The sequence below is a fragment of the Macrotis lagotis genome, chromosome 4 (genome assembly GCF_037893015.1).
Source record: "Macrotis lagotis isolate mMagLag1 chromosome 4, bilby.v1.9.chrom.fasta, whole genome shotgun sequence".
Lineage (NCBI taxonomy): Eukaryota > Metazoa > Chordata > Mammalia > Peramelemorphia > Peramelidae > Macrotis > Macrotis lagotis.
The window spans coordinates 224,038,147-224,056,577 of NC_133661.1; the positions used below are offsets into that span (position 1 = coordinate 224,038,147).

General features: G+C 33.4%; 1 protein-coding gene across 17 annotated transcripts in view; it reads left to right on the forward strand.

Annotated features, from left to right (window-relative positions):
• Positions 1–18,431, forward strand: part of UNC79 (unc-79 homolog, NALCN channel complex subunit) — a 364,853-nt gene that overhangs the window by 275,058 nt on the left and 71,364 nt on the right. For 13 of the 17 annotated variants that reach the window (XM_074235468.1, XM_074235454.1, XM_074235458.1 and 10 more), the window contains 2 exons: positions 2,915–3,017; positions 18,200–18,301. In XM_074235468.1, coding sequence (XP_074091569.1) covers positions 2,915–3,017; positions 18,200–18,301 — 205 coding nt within the window. The remainder of the gene's footprint in view (positions 1–2,914; positions 3,018–18,199; positions 18,302–18,431) is intronic. The other 4 variants (XM_074235457.1, XM_074235464.1, XM_074235466.1 and 1 more) reach the window with 1 other exon arrangement.

The window sequence follows — 18,431 nt, forward strand, 5'->3', positions numbered from 1 at the left end:
GACAGACTGATCTTCAGTCTCAGTTTGCATATCTTTATAGATTAGTGACAATTCTAGTCCTAGGATCTTCTAAGGTTCTCTTTTGCTCATTTGTTGGCCCCAAAGGAACTCCTATGAACAGGGGCTAAGATTCTAACACCTCACATTCATAGCCTAAATTTAGTTGTCTTTTTCCTTTCAAATAAATTTAAAACATATTTAATAAATGCCTATTGTTCTAAGTCATATGAAAGATACAAAATGTCCTTTGTCCTCATGGAGCTTATAGTTTAGTAGATGAACAAATGACTGTAACACATAACATATGATAATTTATTATTTTCTAGGTACAGAATAATGTGCTATGTGCACATTAGGGTGAGGGAAGGATCCTAAAACTAATAGCCAGAATTAATAGCTACACAAGTATTTGAATGATGATGATGGAAATCAGATTTCTTTCTCTGGCAAATAGAAATCCTTAACTTAAACTTAACTTCGGTTGTTGGGATTGTTCTATATATTGGGATATCAAACTTAACAGTTCCTAGAAGAATGTCATTATCACTGAATTCACAGTGACCTTTGTTTCAGCATCTACTTTTGACTTGGGGCCTCTTCAGTGACCTTTTCATGACTACTAGAACTTAGAGCTTTACTTAGGTAGATACAAATGGAAGCTGTTAGATGATGATTCTGAGATCATCCTAGCAATTAGGAGAGCAGAAGTACTCTAGTGGACACTAGGAGGCTATAGCAAAGAGTTTCTTAGGTTCTTTCTTTTTCTCCTCACCTGGCTCCCTCTATTTCTCCTTCCTCCATAATTTGCCTTCCCCATTTCTCACACTGCTTCTAGAATTGTACCAGCTGCTGCTTTATTTCTTTATCCTAGCAGCAATGTACTTTAGGTTCTGTACTGCTAGAAATTAATATAGGATTACTTATATGCATATAGGGAAGACATCATTTTGATAATATTCTTGTCTAAAAATGCTTATTTCTTTAGTGAGATCAATTTATGCTTTTAAAGTTACAATGGAGAAAATGATGCCCTCTGTTACCTGCAACAGATTAGTGGCAAAAGAGCCAAAGTGATTTTGAATTTCCCCCTTTTTAGACTTTTCATTGTGTTGGCTAAAGTACTATGGCTTTAAATTATAGTAGGCTATCACTATTGGCAAAAGATTCAAGGACTTTTGCATCAAATACCCTATTATAACTGGGTCTGTACATCACCAAACATCCAAGTATTTGGAAACTTCTAAACAATTGATTGAATTTCTCACTTTTGTCTCAGACATAATTTGTGATAGTTCAAGGAGTATTAACACATAATCAAGACCTTTATTTTCTGCTTTACTATCATTTTTGCTCTTTTTTGAGATAAACTAATGACACCATACCATTTAACAGTTAACATCAACAATTTTTTTATTCTGGTCAACTATTATTTTTTTTGTAATCCTAACTTATTTATACTCACTTTTGCTTCAATCTCTGGATTTCTTCTATTAAAAATAGTGACTTTCTCTTATCAGATCATTTCAAAATCCTTTGCCAATAGTCTTGTTTTCTAATAAAGGTTAAGTGAAATTTCTAGGAGTGTGAAAATCTTTTCTAAATCATACACTTATCAAATTCAATAGTGGAACTGGCATGCAGTCTTGGAAGCAGAAAATCTTTATTAAAAGCATTTTTCTGTATCTTTCTTTTGACTTTGGGTACCTTGTTTTCTGTGATTGTATTTAGTACACTAAGTAATACTAAAAATTATTTTTAATCTATAGAATGTGTGTAGTAATCTAGAATATACATATCCAAAAAAGCCTATAATACAGTCATGAATCAGATGCCATTATTCTTGTTTTTCCATGGAATTGAGCTATATATATATTTTTTCAAATTAATAATATTCCATTTGGTCTCTGTTCCCAAATTTCTTTTCTTTTTGGAAAAACAGTACTATAGGGGATCACTCTCTTTATTGGAATCAATCATATAATCTTTCACAATTTATGATTCTATGGCATTTGCTGATAACATTGATTTTCAGATTCTTTGTTGACAGTAATGGTTTTCAATCTTTTCCCATTAAAGAATTTGAAAATTCTGCTACTGTGCTTTGAACTAACAATTTGGGTTGCTCCTTGGGCTGTTTACTTTCCACCTATCCACTAGATGTTTTCCCCAGCACCAAATGATTGTCATTACAGCTTTCTCTATTCCTTATGTGTAGAGATTGCCAAGTTCAGATTTATGATTTCATTCAAAGATAGCTTTCATTGAAGACACAAAATCCCAGGGTGACACAGACTGAAAGAAGTTTGATCAAGGATGTCAACTCTCTGGACAGTGCTTTAAACTCAAATTCAGATTTCATTCACAAATTCTTTGGTGGACAAATGAAGAATATCTTACTTTTGGAAGGGACATGGTTTTATTAATATAGAAAACTACCTTTTAAAGACTGGATCTCTGTCCTAATGTAGGTCTTTTATACTGTTCCTACATCTACCGCAAAGTAGCAAGAATTTTACGTGGGAGCTTGTGTTCTTTCACCCTGGTGAGAAACCAGATTTGTAACTGATTAGGATTCCACAAACAGATTTACACTCACCATTGTCTTTTCCCCATTAGCTCACAACCATATTTGCAGAACTGAGAAGGAATGTACAATAGTAGAGCAGATAGGCAGCTATCTCCTGGAGCTTTGCAAGTAAAACAGAACAAGATCCCAGCTTTTTTTTTTTTTTTGTTGTTGACGCATTTTTTTCAAAATATAATTTAAAGGAATAAGAAGGGAAGAAATTCTGTCTCTCTGGGAAATCATATTATAAAGTGCTATTTGGGGACTTTTGAGGATGAGAAATAGTCCCTTGGTAGATAGGCATGAACCAATCTCTCTTCATCATTTGTTTCTGTACTGCTCACCCAGGTGCTACTAAATCCAGTCTGCTGTCAGCTCCCAGTATAGTCAGCATGTTTGTACCTGCTCCAGAGGAATTCACTGATGAACAGCCCACGATGATGACTGACAAGTAAGTTTATACAATATTTTGTTTTCAGAATTAAATTTTCTCCACTATAGTTACAAGAAATAGCAGAAAAAAGATTATATGTATATAGATATGTGTGTATGGGTATATATATATATATATATATATATATATATATGTATATGTATATATGTATATAGGAAACCCACAAATTAAAAAAAAGAACCATGTTGTTTGAATGTATATGATAAATATATTGGAAGATATCAGAATTCATCCGGAGGTTCAGAAAAATCATTTATGAATAGCTTTTATTTTTTGAACCTATTTATTACCAGTAGATGGTAGAATCAAGGAAAAGGACATTGGTTTTATATTAGAGAGCTGGGTGGGAATCTCTATGTGTATGTGATCTTGGGTAAGTTGCTTCACCTCTCTGGGCTTTAGATAATCTCAGTGATTCCTTCCAGTTCCAACATTCTTTGTTGTGTCCTAAGAACTCTTCTAGCTCTGTCTTTTGAGGTCTATTATGATGCACACATTCTATATTTTGTGTTCTAAGATCCCTTTTGAGTGAAGAGTTTTGTATTTTGACATTATCCATTTTAAGTTCCTTTTTAGCTCTAACATTCTGAAATTCTCAATTGTTAAGATAATGTAGAAAATTCCTTATTTAATGTCTTCTTATAGAATGGAGATAACTATGCTCTCAAAGGTTATGGTAGGCTCCACCAAGCTGGCAAGTCTTCTAATACCATACCTATGAAGATTTTAATGTACTAGAAAAGTCTGTCACCAGAAGCTTGCCTAATGATTATGGTAATCCAGTGTGTAGTCCTTTTCTGCTTTCATGTTAAGCTTGTTGAATTGGCAGTTAAAGCGAGCAGGGGATGCTTAGAATCAAATAGTAGTTAGATTGTTTATAAACATGTAGATATTCTTAATTTGAGATTTTTGTCCAGTAATCAGTGAATTGATTGATATACAATGAGAGGAATGTATTCACACTGATATTCTTGATATAATGAAATCTGAAAAACATAATGAAGTTGTAGCTAAATAAAAGGACAACTCATTCTCTTTGAAAAGATGAATAAAGATGTTGGCAAAATTGTTTTTCCATGTAGTCAAAGGTAATAACAAACATCATTATATGATTAGGTCATTTTGTCTTAAATTATTTATAAACATAAGCAAATATAACTTTGGTGATAACTCCAGGCTTTGTGACAACATTTCTTGTAGAAGATGAAAAAGGAGGAAAAATTTGTGAAAAACTTAAAATTCTCTAAATTATGTCAACATGTAACTTGAAACTAAGTGACTTTAATAAAAAGAGAGAAAAAGAGAGGGCAGAAAAACTATGTAGGAAAATATAGTTTTGGGATTAGGAAATGAAAGAAGTAAAAAACTTTGAGACTATTTAGATGTTTCATGTCTGTATTTTATTTTGTTTAATAGCTTAAAAATATTTATACTAACATCTCTTGATTTTTTTTAACATCACCTACATTTCCCAATGTGTTTTGTTTCTCCCCCATGTCTTCCCAATGAGCCATCCTTTGTTACAAGGATATGTGGTATGAGAGAGCGAGAAGTGGAGGATGGTACTGAAATTATAAACCTATGAGAGGATAATGGCTTTTTTTTGACAATAATAAAGAAATTGGAAACGGCTATGAAATTTGAGGAAAAATAATGACTTATGTTAAGGATATATTGAGTTTGAGATGCACATGGAACATTCTGAGATGTCCAGGAGGCAGTTAGTCGATGATATATATCCTGTTGTTCAATTGCTCAACTGTGATCCTATATGGATTTTTTTTTTTTGACAAAGATACTAGAGTAGTTTGACATCTTCTTTCATGGATTAGGCAAATAGAGGTCAGAGTGACTTGCTCAGGGTCATATAGTTAGTGAGTGTCTAAGGTCAGACCTTAGATCTTCCTTAGCACTTGATCCACCCAGCTGCATGCATGTGTGTGTATTAATATATGCATATGATTGACTATTCATGCATATATGCCTGTATCTAAAAATACAGGGATATAGATGCGAACAATTAAACAGTCAGTAAGCATATATTAATCATGTTTTATGCTAGGATTAGAAAGAAAAAGCTAAATTATTCCTACCCTCAATGAGTTTGCATTCATATATTTCAGTGTGTCCCTGTCACTTTCTCATTTTCTTTTGTCTATTAACATGTCTTCCCCATATTTTCCCCATCCTGAAAAAACCTTCACTTAATCCTTACATCCTCATTATCTGTGGTTCTATATCTCGTCCTGCCTATGTAGCTAAATTTCTCAAAAAGTCCGTCTACAATAGATGCCTCCACTTTGTCTCTTCTGATTCTTTTCTTAATCCCTTACATCTAGCTTCTAATTTTAGCATTCTACCAAAACTATTTTCCCCAAGGTTACCAATGATGTCTTTATTTCCAAATCCAGTGGTCTTTTCTCAATCACTCTTGACCTCTCTTCAGCCTTTGACTCTGTTAATCTCTCTTTCTTCCTTTCCTAGAGTATTTGCCTACTGGTAAGTCAGCCTGCATCAGATCTCTCCCCATTCCTGTCCATCCTCCATTCAGCTACTAAAGTCATTTTTCTAAATGTTCAGGTCTGACCATTTCACCTCTTATTCAATAAACTCTAGGAACTCCCTGTCTCCAAGATCAAATACAAAATACTCTGTCTTCTCCCTTCATAGTCAAGCCTCTTTAACCTTTCTGGTCTTCTTACACCTTGCTTCTTTCCATGTACTCTTTGATCCAGTGACACTGACCTCCAGGCTGTTCCACGAACAAGACACTCTTATCTTACAACTTCAAGCTTTTTTTCCTGTCTGTTCCCCATTCCTTGAATGTTGTCTCAATTCTGTCTAGATTTCCTTGGCTTCCCTTGAATTCAAATTCCATATTTTACAGGAAGTCTTTCTTAACCTGTCTTAATTCTAGTGCTTTCCCTATGATAATTATTTTCCATTTAACATGTACATAGTTGTGTATATATTTGTTTGCATGTTGTCTTTGGACTCATTAGATTGTTAAATTCATTGAGGGAAGGGACTATCTTTTGACTCTTTTTGCATCCCCAGCACTTAAAAATATTTACTGGCACATTGTAGGCACCTACTAAATGTTTATTGAGTGATTGGTTCTAATGGGAAAGAGCAAGCACAAGCACAAACACATTGATATGAAGATACACACCAAGCAACTACAAGATAACTTTAGAAGGGAAAATACTAGCAGCCAATAGGATTAGGAAAATATCTTTGATTCCCTATAGAAAATGGTGTTTTAGATAAATCTTGAAAAAAGTCAGGGATTCTAAAAGCAGAGATAAGGAGTGGTGTTATTTCATGCTCAAGGGGCAGGTAGGGAAAGGTCGCATATATTGCTCTCCCTCCTGCCCTTCCCTGACTGTCCCTCAATAGCAATTAGATTCCTCTCTCTCTCAAGTCAGTTAGTAGGGATTGGTTCAGTCCATAGATCAAGGGAACAACTGTGTGTGCTTCAAAAGTGTATTACCAAAGTCTTAAAATGATATTATTCAATATAGAGGTTCTATGACTTGTTTTTCTAATTTCTGTTAACTCCTTCATGTTCTAGAGGGAAACATGAAGAAATTCTGTATTTTGATATTTACAACAACCAATATATTTATAATGGAGCAGGCCTAAATATTCTGCATCATAGGGAAATTAGGAGGGGCTGCCATTAATGGAAGAAGATAGTCCTTTATGAAAAACTACTAGTGCTTTTGAATTGAAATTCAATATTTGGCTATCATCATATTAAATTGGATTGCTATAGCTTCAGTGCTAAATATCAGGCAGCATTTGAGACCACTACTTAATTGAATTTTTGCTCATTGGAACCATATACTTACATTGGGCAATGGCAATCAGTAATATCACAAAAATGGAAGGAATATATTTTAATAGAATATAACTGGTTCCTGATATGAGAGCCACTTCAGAATCAACTAGTCTATACTATGAAAAGTTATAAATATAAGAAAATTTCAAAAGAAGTGATAGAAAGTGATGAAGTGATAGAAAGATGAATAGTACAAGAATCGAAGTAATAGAAAGTGATAGAAAGTGAAAGATGAAGTGATAGAAAGTTATATGAAATGAGAAAGAAAGAAAGATGAATAGTATAAGAATTGAATCCATACAGATTACAACTCTAAAATATTTATACCAGTCCATCATCCCAGTTTCTCTCTAGTCCACCAATATTGTATTTTATATTTTGAGGGGGTTATTTTTGCCAGTCTAGAGGGTTTAAATTAGTATCAAAAGGTTGTCCTGATTTACATTTATCTGATTATTAAAGAATTTAGGTCTCTTTTCATTTATTTATTTCAAGGATTTTTTTTGTGTCTTTTGACAATTATTCTTTTGAGGAGAACATTACTGTAGAAACTAATGTATCAAATTGTCTCTTAGATATCAAACCTTAATCTGACATATTTACTACATTCATTTTTTCCAATTCCATTTTTTAAAATTTGGAGGTTTTATTTACTATTATGTGAAATTCTTTTATCTTTATATAATTAAGTCCATCAACTTTTCTTCTAAATCCTGTAACTGTTTTCATTTATTTGATTGATAAAATTACATGGCACAAATATAATTTTTATTTCTGATCATTTTTATTGGAGAGTTCAGTCCATTGATATTTAACATTGAAATCATAGATTTGCTCTTCTTCAATCATTTTTATGGATGGGAAGACACTTTTTTAAAATTCTGATAATTATTTCAGTAAATAACTTGAAATAAGTAAACTACCTTCAAATAAGTACTAAAGCACTTTATTAAAGTGCTTTATTAAACAAAATCCTCCATTTTATATTAATAAGGGTATAAGTTATATGAATTTGAATATTTCTTTGTCAAAGATAGAAACTGGCTTTTAAGATTTCTTTGCCATAAATTCTTTTTCACCCTTATACCCTCTGTTGCTTTTCTGTGTCTTTGAAATATTTTTCTGAAACATTCAACACAGTTGTCTGAAGAGTTCTTACATTTTGTTTGTAAATGTTTTGTTCGAGAAATGTTGATTGTTTTAAATGCTTATTCAATTAGTTATCTCACTATTGTTCAGAGACTTCCCTGAAGTAAATGTGTATTTCTGCAAAATTTTCAATGTAAAGGTTTCTCAAGTGTTCATCCCTTGCCATGAAAGTGTGTACTGAATTTGATTGGACAAATTCTTGGTTTGTGGCCCATGTTTCTTAATTTTGAATATCCTGTATTCAAAAATTTCCCATCCTCTTTTGTCTTCCTCAAGCAATTTGCCATGATCTTGATTAATGTTCTCTGTTGGTAAGTTAAATTTTGATTTTTTTCCTAGTTGCTTTCAGTGTTTTTTACCATTATAAATTAGAGCTTAATTTTTTTTGTGTCTAGACACCCTGAATCTTTTCTTTGTGGGAGCCCTGAGAATTCTCTTTATAGATTGTGCTTTCTTTGCCGATAATTTCACTTTTTTGGAGTTTTCTTTCTTATCAGATTATTGCCTCTTAATCTCTAAGCCTGTCACTTGTGCTGTATTTTTCTAGTTCTTTAGCTATTTCATTGTTTTTCTGGACATGCACCGATGTTTATTAACTATAATTATCTGTTCTCAGCCTATTTTTGACGGGTTCCATTGATTCTTCAAGGTTTTCATTTTTATGCTTTATGTCATTTTCTTGTTATTATTCTCTCCTAATCATTTTAAAGTATCTTTTAATTCTAGCATTAATTCTTTCTGTACTGGATCATTTTCTCTAAGATTTAAATTTGATCTTATGATATTCTAGACAACATTGTTTATTTAATTTCTTTAAATATGACATTTATCTATTCAAGAGTGTCTCAGAATATTTAAATTTTTTTTTTTAGGTTTTTTGCAAGGCAAATGGGGTTAAGTGGCTTGCCCAAGGCCACACAGCTGGGTAATTATTAAGTGTCTGAGACTAGATTTGAACCCAGGTACTCCTGACTCCAAGGCCAGTGCTTTATCCACTACGTCACCTAGCCACCCCAATTCTTTCTTTTTCAATCTGCATTCCTCTTAATACATTAATTTAGTTGGTCCACAGAATTTCTTAAGAGTATGTCAGAATTTTGTTTCACTTTTATTTTGGTTAATTTTTATTATGTTTTTAAAGTTATTTTCCTGTCTTTATTACTTTTATGTGCTGTTTTCTTGAATGGTCTGTGAGGATACTGGTTTCCTTTGAACCTCCTTATCATCTTGACTAAAGATCACAGCTTTATAGTAATAGCTTAGGAAGAGGTAAAGACAGAAGAAGATTCCATTTGGTTATTTTTTTGTTGTATTACAAAACAACAACAACAACAACAACAAAACATATTTGATTTTCTGGAACAAAGCATGGTCTTTGGGATTCTCCTTACATAAGATGTCCTTTGCATTTGTTAAGATCATTCAAAATTCTAAATATATATTCCCTTAGAGATAGGTTATATCACTAAATATCAACCTCAGATGAAGATGAAAAGTATATCATTGTCCTTTACAAACACCAAAAGAAAGGATTCTCTATCAACATTAAAATTTCCAAATATACATTTCTGAAAATGAATTTGTGCTGTTTTCACTGTATCCTGGAATAGCACTGGGTCCCCTTACTAAAATCTACAGCCACCCAAAAGAGATTGACTTAGAAACCCACATAGGAAAAGCTAAGTGAATGAAGAATATTTAATTCCTAAATTATGGCATGCAGATAGATGGGCAACTGATTGGATTACTACATCACCATACATATATAAATATATATAAATATATATATATATATATGTATGTATGTATGTATGTATTACCATACATTGATTATGGATCAGAGTAAAAGGAATTTCAACACAGCACTTTCAGTGATTGTAAACTACTCCCTATTGTAAAAGGGTTATTTCTTATTCCAACAATTTCTCATTAAATCTGTAATTTTGTGACTGCATATCATGAAAAATGACAATCTCAAAGGGATCCTGACTATGGATGACACTTAGGAAAGCTATATGGTGGGTGTTAGAAGATTACATTATTTAATTAATACTAACTGCAATGTGAGAAATAGCTGAAAGATAGCAAAGATACATTAAACTATTATTAGGAAGAGGGTTAATCATGTTGTGAGGGCAAGGAATAGATTGAGTATTGTACTGATACCCAAGAAATGTTAAAAGAAATCAAGTAAAGCCTTAGGATATTGGTGAACATTTTATGAGAACTTAATCAGAAAAATGAGGACGAAAATCTGACTAGGTGAGAAGGCAAGGGTGGACTCTGTGATGGTCTAGTTTTGAATCCTGGTACTGCTCTGAAATACCTGTGTCTCTCTCATTCCAAATTTCGTAATTTAAATTTAAATTTCCTAATAAATTTAAAAAAACAAGGACTTGTAGGTTCTTTTCCAGTTCTAAATCTAATATCAATAAAATATATATTGAGTACCTACTCTTTATAGGGTCCCATTCTCAACTTTGGGGGTGTGGAAAAATCCAAATACAACAAGCCATATTTTGGGGGTTTTATATTTATTATATTAATTATTTATTTGATAATTAAATAATAAATATTTATATTATGTCTATTTCCAATAAGCCATTTTTTATGACAAAAAATAAAAAGAGGGAAAAAAGTAGCTTATTAAAACAAACCAACACATCATCTGAGTTTCATAGTAACAAGCACTATTCCATACTCACAGTTCCCCACTTCTGCAAAGAAGTAAGGGAATTACATTTTCTCAACTCTTATCTATAGTAAAGTTTTGCCATTATAATTTCACAGGGTTCAGCTTTGTTTATTTTCAATAAACGTCTATTAATCATCTATGTGCAAGTAACCACTCTAGATGCTCAAAATACAAAGAAAAATATGAAACATTTTGGGCTTCAAGACTTTATACAAGGTGTTCCAAAAGACAATACAGTTTTATTTAATTAAAGCATAAAACTGCACTGAGCATTAATAGATTAAAATTCCATTAAGTCTTTTGTTATATCCTATTTGCTACTTGGTAGAATATCATATAGGCAGGTTGGTAAATATAAAGTGTATGCAGAATAAATGCAAGCAGCAGCTAGGTGGTACCCTTAACACCTCTGAACTGACCTCACTGATCCCAACCATTCAGCATCCCAGTCCACCTCCTATCCTACTAGCAGTGAGACTCTATCAGCAGATCCAGAGATAAGCTATAAACTGACTACCAAACCCATCCACAAGCCTCTTTCCAGTCATGGAGTCCTTGATTTCATAATGCAGAAATTTGTTCTGGCCTAGACAGATAATCAGATCCTCAAGATCAAAAAACCTGCCAGGACCCACAACTCTGTAGCACCAGTACTACAAACCACTTAACTGCTGGTATTGAGGCAGACAACCTTGAAATATACAAGTAGAACCAGACCTTCGGCAGATGACCTTGAACACTAGTGTTGAAAAGTTCCAAACTAAGGAACCAAGGAACGGGGGCATTGGGACAGACCCCAGGACAGGACATGAGATTTGTATGAGAGGCTATGTAACACATGAGTAAGCCTGAGGGAAAGAGTTTGCAGCATCTAACTGGGGTAAGTTCTTACCACCTAAAAGTCACTGGGGTAGAGACCTAAAAATAGTGTATCATGAATTGTCCACTATGGATGGAAGCTGAGATGTTTTTGGATTCAGCCCCCCAAGGAAACCACATTCAGAGGGAAAGGAGTCAGAAAGTGAGAAGTGAGAATTAGGGAAAATAAGGGGGGGGAAGCCTGAGATTGGCATATTTCAGGAAAAAGAAAACTGAAAGATTTTGAACATAGGCAGATAAATTAACAAGAAAAACACTAACAACAGAAGGAAATATGGCCTCCAATTCTAGCAAACAAATTCAGGCAACCCTAAATAAATTCTGAAAAATAAAGAAAAATGAATCAACAACAGAGGACCTTGTGGAAAATGAGGAGAACATGGGAACAAACACAGCATATTGTCTCTGAGTGGTTCAAAAGAGAAATAGGAATTATAAGAGTAGAATTTATGGCTTGTAGAGCAAAAATAATTGGCACAATTAAAAAACTGGAATCTGCAATGGTAAACCTTGCCTGGAAAAAGGAGAAATAGGTTATAAATATATATATATATATGCATATGTATTTGCATATAAGTATATATACATATGTAAATAGATTATTAATGCAAATTAATTCAGATGAGTACAATTTGGAAGAGAAACAAAAGCAATAACATTAAAAATATATTATGTAAGCAAAATATATTGATCTTGAAGCTATGATGCAGAGACAACTAAGGATCACATGTCTTTCAGAAGAGCATGACAGAAAAATGAATTGTAATATTACTATGAGTGAAATAACTTAGAAGAGAACTACCTTTTTGAACATAGAAAATTAAATTCTATTTGAAAAATTCACAGATTGCCTCTAGAATATGATGTAGAAAGAATACAAAGCCAGTTTCGTTGGGTGTAGAATACTTTGGGGAAGAGAGATTGAAATCAGAGAGATCAATTTAGGGTGCTATTGTAATAATCTGGGAGAGGGTTGATGAGGTCTTGAACTAAGGTAGTTGCCATACAAATTGGAGAAAATGTGTATATCAGAAGTGTTATGGAAGTATAATTAACCAGACTTGGAAATTAATTATGTGAATGAATGAAATATGTATATTAGACTTTCATTATGTACAAAGAACTGTTTGCTAAATTCTGAGAAAACAGATAAATAAAACAATCTTTGCTCTTGAAGAGTTCATCCTCTCATAGATGTGAATTCTTTGGGAAAGCAAAGACTTGAGAATGACTCCAACATGGTGAACCTTGGTTTAATGGAAGGACGGTGGCATTTCAACAGAAAGAAGGCATTTTGAAGGATGGATCAGTTTGGAGGGAAATATAAATAGGTTATTTTTTGGACATGTTGAGTTTGAGATGCCTATGGTATGTTCCCAACCTTTAAGAAACATACTGGATGAACCTACTTAGTGTTATTAGTTAATTTACAATCAATGTAAATATCCCAGGAGGTGAGTTAGAAGATATCACTATTGAATTATTGAGGATTCAGGAAAAAAGTGTTTTGTCTGAATCTTGAAGATGGTTAGAATTTGGTTAGATAAAGAGAAGGATAGAGGCTACTTCATTTGTCAGGGAGAGTAGCAAGTGACTTTCTTTGAACTTCTATATGATTTACCATCACTTCTAAAATTAAAATTATAGTTAGCCTTTACAGTTTTGTACTGAATAATTTTGGGCACTCAATATATGGGTATTGGAAGTATTCCAGGAAGAGGAGGCAAGATCGGACTTCTAGTTTGGGTTCTATAACTTAATAACCATATACTTTTAGGCAAGTTAATATTATCTAAGCCTCAGTTTCCTCACCTGTAAAATGAATTGTTGCTAATGGGTTCATGGATTATGTTACAGGGTTGCCATAAAGATCAAATAAGATAATAGATATAAAGTACTACAGAAATTTTAAGCTTTATAATGATATCTATAGAAAAACATAATCAGCTAAGCACATGTATCTGAATTGTTTTACTGTTTACAAAGTACCTGACTCATAGCAACAATTGTGATCTAGTTAATATAAATGTAGTCCATGTATCCTGTGAGTTTTCTTATCCCAACACTACTCTCCCAGTGACAAGTTGGGTACCCATGTCTTGGCTATGTCTCTCCCCTCAACTTTGTAGGGATAGCTCTGGAATGTTAAGGGTGATTCTCTAATGCTTTCAGTTTGAGTACCCATCGGGTGTTTTCTTTCAAGATTGTCAGTTAAAACAAACATTATTAGCCAGTCATAAATATCTTTAAGAAAAGGATATTTACCAAAGTAATTCAATAAGGACAATTGGCATAAAACATGACCCAAAAGTCAACTACATGTTCTTTTTAAATTATATATAGAATACAGATGAAAGTGATCTTAGGGAGCACATTCCCTATTAGCATGGTGAATCTGTGTCCATCTATCTTTAGACCAACTAGTAATAGTGTCAGCATTGGGAACCATCTAGGGCATTGAAAGAGAGAGATGGGAGTTCAATATCATCCAGATTTTTCAAAGCTGGACAGTTTTCCTGTAGTCAGGGCTGATCAAGACTGACTCTGAAGACCCTCTCTCCACTCCCCAAATCCTCCTCCTCCATGTAATTTCTCTTCAAGACTATGCTTTAAAGCCATATTTGGTCTAATTCCTGGAAAAAGTCTCCACACTAACTGGCTTTTACAAAGAACCCAGATGATTTAATAAAATCCCATAACCAACTGGAACAGACCTCTTGTCTGGATTCATTTCACTTTAATGGATTTTTGTACTTAGTCTAAAGTCCTTTTGATTGATTTATTAAGATATGTTCTCACTTAATTAAAGCTAAAAATGAGATGGAGTGTTTTTACATCCCTTACCCCCTTCCAACCAGCTTCCCTTTAGGTATTATTGTTGTTATTTTGTAGATGATTCATGTAAAGCAAAGATTAAAGAGGTTGTGACTTTCCTAGAATCATGTGGCTCTAGTAGGTATTAAGAGGAATTAGTGGGGTGGCTAGGTGGCATAGTGGATAAAGCACCGGCCTTGGAGTCAGGAGTATCTGGGTTTAAATCCGGCCTCAGACACTTAATAATTACCTAGTTGTGTGGCCTTGGGCAAGCCACTTAACCTCATTTGCCTTGCAAAAACTTAAAAAAAAGAGTAATTAGCATAACGGGTGGCTAGGTGGCACAGTGGATAGAGCACCAGCCTTGGAGTCAGAAGAACCTGAGTTCAAATGTGGCCTCAGACACTTAATAATTACCCAGCTTAAGTCACTTAACCCATTGCCTTGCCAAAAAAAAAGGAAAAAAAAGAGTATAGTCTACCTTACCCCTATCTTACCCCATTACTTATGTTATTGTCCTCCTTGTCTCATATCTGGAACCATATGTATCTCTGTTACCATGAGCAAGAAATATTTTCTCATATATATCTAATTAAACTTTTTGTTCTTTTTTTCTCTCTCTTAAATAACAGTCTCCTCTAGATGAAAATCTAGTACTTCTCTCATCTTGTTTTCTTCACAGAATTACCATTTTTATCAAATGACCTATATAGTCAACATGGTGCAGTGGTTATGGTGATAGAGTTTGAGTCATGGTACCAGACTTCATGCTTTGGTTCTGTCACTTGCTAACTGTGAGACCTTGAGCAAATCATTTAATATCTCTGGACCTCAGTTTCTCAATTTACAAAATCAGGGTCTGAATTGAATGACCTCAAATGACATTTCTAGTTAAAGAGTTATGATCTTATGATTTCCCTTCTACTTTTCCATTACAAATTCCATTCATTTGCTCCAAAGTTCTTAGATAATGACCTTTCTTCTTTTCTATCTTTATCTTTCCTGTGTTTTTCATTTACCAGCCTCAACCTTATTTATTCCTTTTCCCTGGCTCATACTGAGAAAAAAAGGAATCAGAGAAAAGAAAGGGAAAGAGAGATTGAGGAGATATTTCTGGAAAATATACGTTCTGTTTATGTCAACATTATTGTAGTCTTTACTCGAAAAATGTCTAGATCAAAAATCCCTTACAGGGAGGGATCTGCTATTGACTTCTTGCCTCACATGCAAGCCCTTCATGAACTGAAGTCAGATACCAATCCAAGTCATATTATTTGAAAAAGTAATTTAACCCAGTTCTCATGGATCAGAGTAGTTTTATATCTGTTGGCTATAGAATTTTACATTTAAATCTGAAAGGGACCTTAGAGAATGTTGAGTGTCTTGCCTAATTTCATAGATGAAGATACCGAGTTACAGAGAGATTATGTGAAAACACTGACTATCACAAAGTTAGTGCTTGTGAAATGATTTGGACTCAGGACTTCCTGACTTCAAGTTCAACAGTCTTCTTGATCTGATGAATTCTCATCTGGTACATTGAGATTCCAAGAGTGCCTTCTTGTACACAAAGATAGTACCCATTATTATTGTTTTTATTAATAATAAATATGATGATAATAGCAACTTCTGTGCATATAGATTTAAGTTGGAGACTTCCCACATATTATTTTAATTTGTCCTAGTCTTGCCCTTCACAACCTCCTTTCTAAATTTTCTTGTGGGAAAGATTTCTATGTATTGTGGTTATTCTCAGCTGTTTCATATATAAATTATATATATATCTTAGTATTCTTATTTGTAAAATAAGGATTTAGGACTAGTTGGCCTCTAAAGTCCCTTCTAGCTCATCTTTGATCCCATGATTATTAAATATGTGATGTAGTAATAGCAAGGTTGCTTCAGGACTGAAGTGCTTAGCAGCAGAAGTTTCTCTGTCACTGCAAATTTAAAACACTGCCTTTAATAAGTGTATTGGGGTTGGCTCATTTAAGGACTATGGGCATAATCAATCAAGGCATCTTTTACCTTTCCAGCCTCTTTAACTTTATAACTTTGACTTCATTATGGAAAATTTTTAGCATGTCATTATAAAATGCATTATAAAATTCTTAAACTCATCCTCCTCTGGATATTACAGCCATAATACCTGAGGTACATGGGGAGCATCTGAGCATTTGAAAACATTGCCATAACTCCTCACTGGTGATACCACCCAACTTCTTTTCTTCCCCTCTTCTCAACACAATTTCTGTTTGACTTTTTGATGTCATTAACCACTTTTACAATGATTCTGGTTTTCATCTTTAAATTATTGACGGGGGTAGCTTTGTCAATACCTAGAGCAAGGAAGCATATAAAATTATTATCACTTCATCTCCAGGAGCCTTTTCCCCCCCCTATAAAATGATAGATTTGGAATAGATGATATCTAATATTCTTTTTAATTCTAAATCAAGTGACCCTTTAATTTTGTTACAAAAGTGACTAGAAAAGTGGTGGAAATTACATTAGACCAGGAGTTAGAAAATCTGTATTTGTGAATCACTTCTTTCCCATATATACTATGTGAGTTTAGCAAGTTATTTCCATCTTAGAACCTCAGTTTTTTTCTTGTGAAATATAGATAATTATACTAGTATAATTTCTCTAAGGAAAGTACTTTACAACCTATAAGGCCCTGTAAATATAACTCCTTTAATCCTGGGCAATGTATTTAACTTCCTGACTCTTCCTAATATGTAAAAGGAAGAATAATATTTCAACTACTTGTACCATAGGAAAGGGAGAACACTGACTTGGAATCAGTAGATCTGAGTTTGAATGTTGCTTCTAAAACAATAAATGTGAAACTTTGGACAGGTCACTTAATTTCTCTGATCTACAGTTGTAAAATGAGGATAATACTTCCATATAACAGTGTGAAGAAAAAAATAGGAGGTTTAAGTGGATTATCATATCAACATAAGTCAATTCTGTGTCAAGGCAGTTAACTAAAAGGTAGAAATTCTAGACTGCCTGTGTATAATTAAGGTACTTAATCTAGAATGAGACAGGTAAAAATTTTAATTGTATTCTTTCTTGGGTCAAACCAGACCTGGAGAATTATGTTGACTTCTGGGTGCCATATTTTGGGAAAAAAAAACCAACATTGATAAAATGAAGTACATGCAGAAGAGGACAACTGTAATGATGAAAGAATTATAAATCATGACATTTGAAAATCAATTGAAATATATCAGAATAATTAGACTAAAGAAAAGATGAGAAGAGATTCATGATTAACTGCATTTAAGTATTTGAAGGATTATCATGTGGAAGAGAGAGAGATTAAACTTTTTCTGCATGCCCTTATAAGGCATAGCTAGAACAGTGGATAAAAGTCAGAAAGGCAGATGTACTCTTGTTATAAAAAAATGAAAACAGAATCAGTTAGAGCTAGATGAAATGGAATGGGGGTACTTCCATAGTAAATGAGTTTCCCAATGCTGGAGGGCTTCAGCCAAAAGTTGAATGTCCTGTTCAGGTATTCATTGAACTAGATGATCTTTAATGCCCTTCCAACTCAGAGATACTGGTCTGCTTGTAATTTACACTACTTATCAACAGGATTTCTGTGTGTGTGGGTACTTTGTAAATTCTTAAGTACTATTATAAATATGAATTATGTTTAATATTACTGTCAATAGACATAATATGACTTAATATTTATATTATTGTTTCAGCCCTTCTTGGCTAATTATATAATCTTAAATTATCAACACAACATTGAAATGTATACATTTTTTTTCTTTTTAGGTTCTTTCCTTACTCTTTAAACAATTTCCCTTCTTTCCTCCTGGAAATGCCATCAATTTCCCTATTTCTGTTGAGGGCACCACCATCCTCCCAGTCACCCAGGTTCGTAACCTTAGAGTCATTTTTGACTCTTCCCTCTCCCCCAACCCCCATATCCAACCAGTTGCGAAGTCCTGTTGATTCTGCCATCACAACATCTCTTGCATCCATCCTTTTCTTCATTCACAGGGCT